Raw genomic sequence first — 13607 nt, forward strand, 5'->3', positions numbered from 1 at the left:
ACCGATTCAAGTATGAATTTCGAATATACAAACATTTATTGCTTCAATCGAAATAAATATATGAATTTTTGTTGGCAAGATTATTTTATTGCAAATTCAATTTCACGTCTCAATTCCTCAATTCATTAAACTAAAACTCATTTTTTTATATCTCCGTGAAAAATAGTACAGTAAAAAAAAATTAATTCCAAAGCTGTAAAACTCTACTTTCCAATCCTGTTGTCATAAAATACCATAAAAATTTTAAAAACTCATAATTGCCGCCCCAACTTATCGGGATTTTAAAAAAAGACTAAACTTCCCGCCACTGCTCTGTATCGCTAAAAAAATTTGGACCCATTCCAATGAATACACACGAAAGCTTATTGTTTAACCTCGTATTTCTTTTTTTCAAATCACTCTATGCCAATTCATTTCCGGTTTATTGAATGACAAAGCAAAAAGCCCGACTTCTCATATAAATCAATCGACTCAGCGAAAAAATCCTAGAGCCTGTCAATTATTAATTTTAAATCTCAACTCAAAGTCTTACAACCCCCCAACTAATTACCTCAATTTTTTCCCAACCCATTCCTATTTACTATTTCCCCGGCAATTTAAAAATTTACTTTCCATTTAAATTAAACCTCCAAGTCTACCAGCAAGAAAAATTTCCATCCCAATTCAGAGCAACCCTACAACTTAATATTTTTTCCCGCGTTAAACTTTTCACCCTCTTATTGTCAATAAATATAAAAAAACGTGAGTAAAAACATTTGAAAACATTACCCAGCATGGTATCAAGCAGCTTCATGCCCAGAATTTTTTAACACGTCCCACTTTATCTTCCTCATAACCACTTTTTTTATTTCCATATTCAATTTTTTACTATTATTTTTATTATTTCCAGCAGCCCGACGCAGGCACTCACGGTGCGAGATGTCGTTACCGCATCTTCCTTCTCAAGTCTTTGCCCTCTTGTACCCTCATCATCTCTCATACCCCGGACCCTGTTTCCCTCCAGCTTTTTATTTCATCCAGATAAAGATCTGAGAGTACAGAGTACAGAGCACAGTAAAGTACAGAGTATCTCTGTTCATAAGAAGTGCAACAGCCTTACAGTGTGCCCACATAATAGTAAAGCTCAACTTGAAACCCATTCTTCGGTTCTTTACATTTTTTCTTGTACTCTACTCTTTTCTCAACTCGTTTTCACCGGCTCTCAAACCTCACTACGATATACATAAGTGGAACCTCAACCGTCTCCTCTATGCTCCTTACAAGAGTACCCTGGGTATATTTTCCACTCAAATTAGTGACTCGAGGGTATTCCCCTTGGTTGCATTGTAATGATAAATAAACAACACCGACAGAATTTCCCGTCAAAAAATATATATATTATTTTTTATTATGTATATATATATATATATATGCTTATGTAACTTAACTTGGGGATGCCAAGTGACCTGAAAATAATTCAAAAATATAAGTTAATTTTTATTATGATTAATAAAATAATAATAATAATAAAAGTAAGGATCCCAAGAACTGGAATATGAATTAGTAGAATACGAAAATTGATTGAGAGGATTTAAAATTGCTGATTGAATAATAAAATGAAGAAAGTGCAATCAGAATATTAAATGAAAAATTTATAAATCTTTTACTGGAAAGGTTAATTTTTAATTTATGAAAAAGTTAACTAACAGTTTTGTTTAATCAAGAATTATTAAAATACATGAAAAGATTTAATTAAATAAAGATTTTTTTTTTTAATTAAAAAATAAAATTATAGTTGCACGTGTTTTTTTTTTTTTGCAATAATGAACGAGAAAATATATGATAGTGATTTCTGGCGACAGCTTTACGGATTACAACATTTATTAGTCCGATATATACTCAATATTGGATAATTACCGAGTTTGTTTTACGATAATAGGCTATTTGGCGGTCGATGGAAATGCGCGACAAATCACTCGTTCATGTTACGCCCATCCTGTTTATTTTATGAAACCATTACGTATGATAATTAATCTGATTAATTTCAGAGAATGGCATCATATAAATTACTCGTTATTGCGGCGAAATAAATTTCTAGTGATTTAGTTTTTTAATTTCAAAACTTGTCCGATTGACTTGAAAATTTCGCGGGCTGTGGGGGTCAGCGCAGCCTTTCGATCAGCGCGCGAATTTTTAAAATCGGTTCGTTCGTTTCCGAGATATCGACGATCCGTACATCCGCACTTCCGTACAACTGGATCCGTACGGAAATTTATTCTTTCAATATCTCGGAAACTATTCGGCCGATTGGTCTCAAAATTTACAGAGGCCTTTATTTTGAAAAACTCTTTCATTTGCCACATAAATTTTTCAAATCCGCGATATCAAGATTTTACCTCCGTACATCCGTACGCGGGATCTTAAAAACATTTTTGATTTTTCTAACCCGGGAATTCGTCAGGAAAACAGTTTTCCAAGTCTGGTTACTTTCATTTCGTAATTTGAAAATTTGAATACCAAATTTGCCGGTAGATGGCGCGAATTGTAGGACTTCTCGCATGCAGAAGTAACTGGAGTCGCTAAAACGCGTAGTAAATGTGTTTAGTTATAAAAAAATGATAAAGGAAATGAAAAAGGAGTAAACGGTGAATTTATTTTTCAATAAATATGAACAAAGACTAACTATGAGTAATAAAATGCAGCGATCTCACGGAAAAGTGAACGTGGAGGAGTCTGTAGCGCGTGAAAATCAAAGCTGAAAGCGTTTTCTTTTTTACACCGTCGTTTTTAGTTATTTCAAGCCCGACGGAGCGAGCAGATACGACAGCAATATTCCCTTCTTCATTTTCCCATCTCTTGTTTTTAAAAAACTCCTCACTCTTCTGCCTGGTTTTATGTACTGGCGAAACGTAAAACCTGCCCTCTAATATCTCCATCTCTATCTTCATCTCCGTCTCTTTTTTACCTCTGGGTTAAAAATTTTTTTATTCATTTTCCCTACTCGTTCCTCATCAGTACCGAGTCTTTTTTACTTTTAACATTTTACTGATCGTGTACTCGGTACTCTCGCACGACGACGAGGATTATTTTATTTATGTTTTATTTTTTATTTCAAAGAAAACTCACCAATTTACACAGATACCATTTTTTCAGTCGGTAATAAATATTTATTTATACGAATCACGGAAAAAGCCTTTTAAAGGACATTACTAATTTACTAAGAACTCAAAACAAAATGATTCAAATGGAAATAAATATAAGATGAAATGAGAGTTTTGTGAATGAGATAAAAAAAAATTCTTTGTGAACTCAAATGAATTTTTTTTATTAAAAAATTTCCTTTTTATATCAATTAATTACTTATAATTTTTAGGATGAAAAAACCTTATAGTTTTATATTTTAGTGCCCAGCAACACTCAGGGAAAATATTTCTAGAAATGTCGAATAATTAATTGAGATATTTGCTAATAAAGCTCCGGATACTGAAATTGAATTAAATATAAAAAATATACGATTTATTGTGAAAGAATTTTTTTGAAGCGTAGATTTTTGAATAATTAGGGCAACCGAGGAAAAATTGACTCGAGTATCGTTTCGTTAAATTTTTTTTATTTTGAAAGCTGTCAATTTAAATGTTCGAGGGAAAATTTTAAAAACTTCATTTCAAAGCTTTGATCCCGAAAACATTCCGATGTAATGAAAAAAATTTTTTACAATTGAAATTAAATTTCGCTGGTAAAATATTTACGCCAATTTAACGCTCAAGTGAAAATCCGAATTACATCGATTTAAATATAAATTTCGAATATACAAACATCAAATAAATATATGAATTGTTGTTGGCAAGATTATTTTATTGCAAATTCAATTTCACGTCTCAATTCGTCAATTTATTAAACTAAAACTTTTTTTAATATCTCCGTGAAAAATAGTACAGTAAAAAAAAATTAATTCCAAAGCTGTAAAACTCTACTTTCCAATCCTGTTGTCATAAAATTCCATAAAAATTTTAAAAACTCATAATTGCCGCCCCAACTTATCGGGATTTTAAAAAAAGACTAAACTTCCCGCCACTGCTCTGTATCGCTAAAAAAATTTGGACCCATTCCAATGAATACAGACGAAAGCTTATTGTTTAACCTCGTATTTCTTTTTTTCAAATCACTCTATGCCAATTCATTTCCGGTTTATTGAATGACAAAGCAAAAAACCCGACTTCTCATATAAATCAATCGACTCAGCGAAAAAATCCTAGAGCCTGTCAATAATTAATTTTAAATCTCAACTCAAAGTCTTACCCCCCCAACTAATTACCTCAATTTTTTCCCAACCCATTTCTATTTACTATTTCCCTCGGCAATTTAAAAATTTACTTTCCATTTAAATTAAACCTCCAAGTTTCTCAGCAAAAAAAATTTCCATCTCAATTCAAAGTTCCCCCCTTACACTGTAAAAAATCGGAAGTGAATTCGGATTTTATTTTAATCCGAATTTACTGTGATTCAGAGTTTCACCATTAAAATTAACTCCCCTTCAAAGTGGAATTCCACTCCAAGTGATTTAAATAAATAAATAGTCATCCGCTCCGCATTCACTCCGAATCTAATCCGCGGTCACTTCGAAAATTTTTTACACCGTAACGTCAATAAATTAAAAAAATCAATAGCAAAATTTTCCAACATTACTCGGCAAAATATCAACCCACGAAATTTTCCAACATCAATTAATCTCCCTCATAACCACTCTCAGATTTCCCGCGAAATTTAAAAATCATAATTAACAGATTATCGTTAATTAAACAAGTTTACCGATACAACAAAATCATGTTATGGTTTCACAAACTATCCAGTTACCATAACAAGTTAGTCACCATCCCGAGCAACAAATTTTTCATCGCACGTTAATTCAGTTACTAGTTGAGGACCAGCCCAAGAGTCGCGGTTATTAGACTCCACTACTATGCCGTACCTGCACGTGTGTTTAAGTATCCGATAGTTTATCGGCAATAAATAACACCCGATTGTACAGCGAACAACAACACGGCAAACAAAAAAACTCCGTCTATATTTCACTATTATAAATTATATTGAATGAAAAACAAATATGACCGCGATGCGCCATACAGGATCCACCCTGAGCTCTACTTTACACTTTGCAGTCTACTCTACACATCGACTAGTGTCAATGTAATTAACTAGAGCGCGTATATTTATATTTTTTCGTCAAAAAAAACATTAAACTTTTTGTTCACGGTACGATTAACGCCCGTGTAAAACGCGGGAGCATAAATACAACCGGTACCTGCAGGAATAGGGACAGGGAGGATTAATAAACCGGTAGAGACGTTTCGGGATATATTTAACGTCCGGTAATGAATATTCATTGTGTTCATACTCACGCGTCACAAAAGGTATTATTTTTATTTTAATTTACTTCATTTTATTTTATTTAAATATTATTTTTACCTCAAGTCAAAAGAACATTTGAATTTCATGTGTTTTAGATTTTTTATTCGACGTCTCTTTCATTTTTCTTCCTACCCTTCATTTTACTACTTTGACATTTTAGAGTGACGATAAAACCGCCATCCGTTTTTCTGTACCTGCGAGTCGAGCTAAGGGAGAAAAAGAAAATTTAATAGAAAAAAATAAAATTGTCAAGCTTTTCACCTTTTGTGCGACAATATTTTATAGTTCTTGGAGTTTTATATGAAAAAAAAAAAATAAATAAATAAAAAAAAAAGCTGATCCCTGATTCGTATTTACGATTTGTCGACTCTCGTAAATGTAAAATAGTATACACGTGACGTTGCATCCCGACTGACGTTGGATTTTTCGGAGGCAATAAAAAAAAATACGATATAAATAAATCAAAGATAAGTCGTTAAAGTAATTCGAGTTATAAATTATTTTTAATGGCTTGGTGAAATATTGCTGTGTGAAAAATTACTTGATTTTCGTTTCTGCTTTTTACAAAATTTCGAGTTAACGACAAAAATAAATTATTTAATATTTTTATTGAGCTTTCAAAAAAAAAGTCTACAGGGATCGGTGTAATATAGCGCCCGGAACTACCACGCGATATAGTCAGACCTGAAATTCTCATTACTTTAGAAAAGAAAAAAAAACGAAACCACTTGAAACTATCACGCGATTCAGTCAGAACGAAAATTCCTGCGAGTAAATAAAAATAATTATCAAGATAAACTCAAATAAATCTTAAACTCTAGATCAATAAATAAATAATATTTTCGTCGGTAATTAAAATTTAAAAAAAAATAATAAAATATCGTTACCTTCGCCCAGTTGACTTTAAAACGGCGAGTCGTTGACGGACTTGCCGACTCCCGGGTATCCAGAGACATCTAAGCCGCAAAAAAAATAACATGGTCACCAGGAGCCCGTGTGGTACAGACGGTTAACATCAGAAACCTTATCACCATCACATTTTTTTTTAAACAGCACATTCGTCAGTTAAAATAAAATTATCAATGCAGCAGTAAAGTGATACTTTGAAAGCATCAACGACATTAATAAACAAATTTAAGTAACTAAATATAAATGATAAACCAGCCGTAGCATCAACTCGATCATCTTTCAGTTCATCTACTCATTCTCACCCTCCTCTAAACGGAAACAGGAGAAGAAAAAATAAACGAAAAGTTTCATTGATCTTAAGAGCGAAATTTCCATCCTCAGACGCACCTGCCTCGGAGCCAGTGGATTATTTATTTTCAATAAGTATCCAACTGTTTTGACCACCAATTTCTGTAGTTGGTTTTCATTAACGGCTTTCACCATTTTATTTTCATTAATAATAAAAATGATAATAAGGAAATTTTTATCCATCGTCTATATTCTGTAAGTAATTTTTTCCGAGAAGCTAAAAAACATTTTCCAAAAAGTGTATACTGCTAAAAAAAATAATAGGATGCAAATAAAATTTAGCTTGAAGCAGTGCTGTCGGTGGAATTCTCACCCAGCGGGAGCTCGATGAGAGACCGTAAGCAACTCTAGCGCAAAGATCTCGGCAAACTCTCAACTCGAGTCTACTTTCTCATTCACGCTATTTTTCTACACAAGAGCGTCCTATCGCCGAAGGACCTGAGATAAAAACAGTCTTAAGTACTCCTCCCCGCGGTCCTCTCCTCGGTCGCTCATTCCCGTAACTCTCAACAAATCGTTCGCCCGAAAAAACAGTGAAAAATTAATAAAAAAACCAACAGCTCTCGTCTAACAGCTCGCCGTTACATTTAAAATATTTCACTCCTTTATTTAAACTCACATATACAGAAAAGTAATAATAGTAATAGTGAAAATTCCAAGATGCATTTCGCCCAGTTTCCAGACGTGATCCACGGCTGTTTCAGACTAGTCATCTTTAACCGTCCGCAAAAAAGTTTACCCATAAATTCCCAAGCATCTCAACCATTTGTATTAATAACCTTCATTACATATTTTTAGTTCAATGAAACCTTCAATTTACCCCATAAACTGATAGCTTTAATGGGGATCGAAAAGTACCAGCTGAAGCTACAAAATTAATATCAGCTTTAAGATTCCCATGCAGACGGAAATTCAAAAGATGCACTTGAGATATACGCGGGTGTGATCGATGTTACTTTGAATAATTTTACTCTTGCGGACGTTCGTAAACTTTGGCAATAAGTCATCCGAACCTCCGGAGACTTAAGGAGCTAGTACTCCAGTACCGACATATATATATATATATATATATATACGACCCAACAACTGCTACACAATGAATCTTAAATAATTCGAGAGCTTTATTTATTATTCATCACCAGGGACATCAATCCTCGATACATATTTGCCAAATTGATCAGCCGTATTTGCAAACACCGAAATTCTGGTATCAACAAAATGTCCACGGGTTCTCGAACTCAAGTGTGTGAAACTTGCAGCGATGAAAGACGAGTTTTGAATTTTATTTCCGAAGAATATGACGAAGTTGAAATTAAGTTGGCAACGCCGAGATAACGTCTGCCAACTCCCTCGGTCGTCGTTTTCTGGAACTAAAATTTCAAACTTTGCCGATATATGGCTGGAGCTTATAAATCTTAAGCTCGTTGACTTCCTGCATACAGGACTGAAGTTTTGATACTAAAATTTCAACGACTTCTATATTCATTTTTATAGTTTGCTATCGATGGCGATAAGGAGTTTAATTTTAAATGGAAAATTTTCGTGTATGAGAAGAATGACTTTGATGAGAGCGCTTGGAGCTATTGACCATATGAATAACGAGCTTATATGTCGTAGCTGATGTTGAAAAGATAAATTTTGAAGAGCACAAACGGAGAGCGACTTAACAAAGACGTTTGTATAAAAGCTACGTCACTAAATGCACTAAGTAGACGGCTTTTATGATGAGAGACGTCCAGCTGACGACTCACATGAGTGCACATGGACGTAAATAAACCAATTGGATTACATTAGCTCGGAGCGGTTTCTTTGAAGTGCGTTTTTTGTAAAGAATAATAATAATAAAAGTAAAAATAACTGAGCCCGGATCTGGTCCTGGTTCTGGGTCGGGGTTGGGTTTGAGTCTGTGAGTCTTTACGGCAAAAGGCAAAGCCAAAGCTCTAGGGTTCACGCAGACACCTTGAATAGCACAAACTTCAGCAAAGCCCTTTTTGCAAAGAAGCAAACAAATGAAAAGAAAAATTCTCTATAATGTTATAGTCGAGTTGGGTAACTTTGGTTTGGTTTCTTTTTTTTTTTTTTTATTCCAAGTGAAAAGATGACTCATGACCCAATTGAATTAAACTTTTTAATCACTGGGCAAAGAAAAATAAGCGAGTTAATAAAATATAATTTTTTTATTTGTTAATCAAGTTTGTTCGTGTTGTTGTCTTGTAACTACGTGCTGACAATAATAATTTTAAAATCTTAAAAGTGGGATGCGCATGAAAGTCATGTTAAGAAAAAGGTATAATAAAAGTTGAGAAAAGAGGGATGGGGGTTGAAAAATATATAAAAAAAAATAAAAATAGTTAAATCCAGTATGAACGGTTGAGAGACTCGCGAGAAGACTCAAGAAGTAGAAACACTCGGTAGCAAATAATACGCGACTCCCTCAACATGGAGCAAGTGTTTCTGGCACGATATCAAAAGAACGACAGGAGGTAAACCCTGATCCCAATTCATATATATAGATATAGATATAGATATAGATATTCAAGTTAAGCTCTGGATGTGTGTACACTCGATTTGTACTCAGCTCTCATCCACAAATGCAAGCGCAAATACAAACACACATAAACACAGATAAACATACTTTGTACTCTGTACTCGAATCCGCTAAGTCGTGTTCTGAAAAATATATTCCGGTATACACACAAGCATTTACAGCAAACGCTCATGTCGAAGGTATAAATTCCTTTCCCCCTCCACTGGAAAATGGCTACTCTCTAAATATGAATTAGTGATTTTTCACTAATTTTAAGTGAATATTCACTAATTGTCAATGCTACAATCGTACCACGCAGAATTAGTGAATATTCACTAAATGAATATGTGAATATTGGAATTCACTGATTTGATAAGTGAATATTCACTAATTGTCAATGCTACAATCGTACCACGCAGAATTAGTGAATATTCACTAAATGAATATATAAATATTGGAATTCACTGATTTGATAAGTGAATATTCACTAATTGTCAATGCTACAATCGTACCACGCAGAATTAGTGAATATTCACTAAATGAATATGTGAATATTGAAATTCACTGATTTGATAAGTGAATATTCACTAATTGTCAATGCTACAATCATACCACGCAGAATTAGTGAATATTCACTAAATGAATATGTGAATATTGGAATTCACTGATTTGATAAGTGAATGTTCACTAATTGTCAATGCTACAATCGTACCACGCAGAATTAGTGAATATTCACTAAATGAATATGTGAATATTGGAATTTACTAATTTGATAAGTGAATATTCACTAATTGTCAATGCTACAATCGTACCATGCAGAATTAGTGAATATTCACTAAATGAATATGTGAATATTGGAATTCACTGATTTGATAAGTGAATATTCACTAATTGCCAATGCTACAATCGTACCACGCAGAATTAGTGAATATTCACTAAATGAATATGTAAATATTGGAATTCACTGATTTGATAAGTGAATATTCACTAATTGTCAATGCTACAGTCGTACCACGCAGAATTAGTGAATATTCACTAAATGAATATGTGAATATTGGAATTCACTGATTTGATAAGTGAATATGAGAATCCACTAAATTGAAAAGTGAATATGGAAATCCACTGATTTCATCGGTGAAAAAAAATATTATATTGCGAAAAAAAATATAAGACACTTGTAATTAGATCCGACATGTGATTAATGTATTAGAATCATTACTTAGAGGAAGTATACATGATTTTGAGTGATGAAAAAATCCCGGTGACTGCTGGGCTCGAACCTGCATCCTTCCGATTCAAAGTCTTTGATACTATCCACTGCGCTGGCTTACGCATGTGATCGCGTGAGTGTAAATAGTATATTCGTTATGATACCAAACAATAACTGATGAAGAAATAAATAATCCGTGATGTTATGATTGACGTACTCTTCATATAAATATATTATTGTTCTGTACTTCTATTTTTTTTTTATTTTGAAAGTTTTTTATTAAAATTTTTAAAAATACTACCACAATTATTAATTATATTTATATCTATTAAAATATTTAATTATTTGCTAGTTAAAGTTACTAGTGAAATTGTGAAATTCATAAATTAAGAAGTGAATAACAGTTTCACTTGTAGAAATTATGAAAATATCGCTAGTTCAGTAGTGAAAATCACTAATTTGCTAGTGAAAATTATAGTACTAAATTTATTAGTGATAATTCACTAATTTGTTATTTAAATACACTGATTATGAAGTGAATACTGCTTCACTAACGTAACTAATGAAATTTTCACTAATTCATGTTTAGAGAGTACAATATTTTTAAAAGTAAATATTTTGTTTAATTTAATTTGCGAAATTAGACTGGGGTGATATCCGACGATCGTCATTTCCCGGCTGTTATTTTTTATCACCCCGAGATAAAGGGAATAGGGATAAGGGTGGGGGTGGGGAGTTTATTGAGTTTATTTGAGTTATTCGGGGTTAGAAGTTAGGGGGGATAAATATCAGATGCAGAATGCAGTTAAGTTAAAGCCAATATGTGCAGAGGACAGTAGTAATGTGGGATTAGGGTCGACCACACTCGGTAGTTTCCGGCATTTAGACCGACAAGTTGGAGCAGACGAGCCGTGACTATTACGCCCAAGTACTTGAGCACTTGGTCACGCTTCGGATGAATATCAAGTTTACTTAATTTTCCGATAATTGTGATAATAAAGATCCTGAGCATCGACATGCTGAGTGCAATCGCTTTACTTTCACCTTCAAACCCCCAACGCATGCGAGCCTTTGCCGTGCCTGTATTTAATCACGTCAATTTAAATGTTTGTTTCATAAATATCGACTAATTAATTTCGATACCCGTCGAGCCATTATAAATTTACACAAGTCGACCCAATCATAAACATTTTAATTGATATCCGTCCAATCAGTTTATCAAATTCCCCGAATTTCGCGACTATCGGCGCCTGTCTATTAACGAAACAGATGACAATTTATTAATTAATTTCATATTTATTATCATTTTTGCCTTTCTGATCACAGACCAGGATTGGAGGCATTAAATTTTAATGGGAGATCAATTGATAAAATTTATAGATAACCGGCAATGACTTAGTTCAAATATCACACGAATCTAATCCATACTTCCCGCGAGTTCTGGAAATTTATATATTATTCAAGCCGCGTTTGCGACACCGTGAGGGCTCTAAAAATATCCGGTATTATCATAATAACGTCATCGCGATAATAAAGTACTAAGAAGATAATTTAAATATTTATTGACTCAGAGCCGGTTATCCCTTTTCGCAATAAATCAGATAAAACGTACGTGATTGTTTAATACCAGTGGTGCAAAACGGCCGTCATTTTTATGTTCAGTCTCAGTCAGACCACGAGAAATTGACGTCAAAAATCATTCGGTCAATTTTTTATAAATAATTTCTGGACAATAGTTTGCGCGGGAACTGGCATTTAATTTAAAAAGTTACCGCGCAAACTATTGACGTCAATTTCTCTGCCTGACATCCTATTACACGGAGAAAAAAATACAGTAAATTTTACTAAAAAATATGAGAATAATTACTAAATTTGTATAGTAATCTTGAAACGCTTATGATTTATACGAAAAATTCATAAACAGATTAGCATATTTTACAAGTCGTTTAGTAAATTTTACTATCCCGTTTAGTAAATTTTACTATATTAGAATGGAAAAAAATAAAATAAAATTTTTAATATTTTTTAAAATTTTTATTATTATTGATTATTATTATTATTATTTTTGTCATCTGTATTGGTGTTGGTGTGAATTTTTGTTTTTTAAAAAATCACTTGATTCAACCGAGATTCGAACCCTGATCTCCCGCGTGCGAGTCCTTTCCAATGTCTGACGACCCGATGTGTCCTTTGAACAAAAGTTTCAGAACTTGTAATACATCTTTGTATATGCTATCCCCACCAACTTTTAATTTTATCTATACATAGTAGAATTTACTATACAGATAGTAAAAAAATATAATCGTGTCAGCAAAAAATACATTGCGTATAGTAATTTTTAATATTTTGTATAGTAACAAATCCTGTATTGTATCAGAAAATTTACTTTCTTAAATTTGTATTTATTAATAGTACTTGATAGTAAAATTTACTATACAAATAGTAAAAAATATAATCGTCTTAGCAAAAAATACATTACGTATAGTAATTTTTAATATCTTATTATGTAATTATTACTAACTAGTAAATTTTACTAAACGTTTAGTAATAATTACAATACAGAATGTATTTTTTCATATCTGTTAGTAAATTTTACTATAGGATTGTAATTTTTACTATACTTTTTTCCCCGTGTACTGTTTAATATTAAAGCGGAAGCTAAATATTAATTATTTTTGCAGACTTACAACATGGACGCCCAAGTCGGAGAGTCATCAGCATGTGCAACTGCGCTGTTGTGTGGCGTGAAAGCGAATTACGAGACACTTGGTCTCGATTCCTCGGCTAAATTCGACAACTGCTTGTCCAGCAAGACGGCGAGGGTGACTTCGATAGTCGACTGGGCGCAAAGAGAAGGTACAGAGTCTTAAATAAACTGTAAAAACATACAATTGAAATATGTAAAAGACAAGCTGGTGAATTAGTAAATTAATGTCTTAACAGCAGACAGAACACACGTACCCGTCTATTTCCAGTCGCCGGTCTTGTTAAGATGAATTACCTCTGCTGATTAATCACACACGCCGTTTGGCACTGACGTACTGTACACTAGGATACACAACGGTACAAGTACGTTTACAAGCTTGCACAGGTTATCTACAGACTCACCAACACACAGACAGATGTAATGGATGTCGTATGGATATATAACGCCACGCGTTTCACTCTCTTACGTTTATACCGTTTGTTAAACCCATTTAATTCTCTCCATTCAATTTCTTATTT

The 13607-nt window shown here is 33.1% G+C and overlaps 1 protein-coding gene across 1 annotated transcript in view; it reads left to right on the forward strand.

Annotated features, from left to right (window-relative positions):
* The window catches only part of LOC130664763 (alkaline phosphatase-like), a 56658-nt gene that overhangs the window by 29650 nt on the left and 13401 nt on the right, over nt 1-13607 (forward strand). Inside the window, exon 3 of the mRNA XM_057464853.1 lies at nt 13064-13238. Within this exon, the coding sequence (XP_057320836.1) occupies nt 13064-13238 (175 nt within the window). The remainder of the gene's footprint in view (nt 1-13063; nt 13239-13607) is intronic.

Source organism: Microplitis mediator, chromosome 3, assembly GCF_029852145.1.
Source record: "Microplitis mediator isolate UGA2020A chromosome 3, iyMicMedi2.1, whole genome shotgun sequence".
NCBI lineage: Eukaryota > Metazoa > Arthropoda > Insecta > Hymenoptera > Braconidae > Microplitis > Microplitis mediator.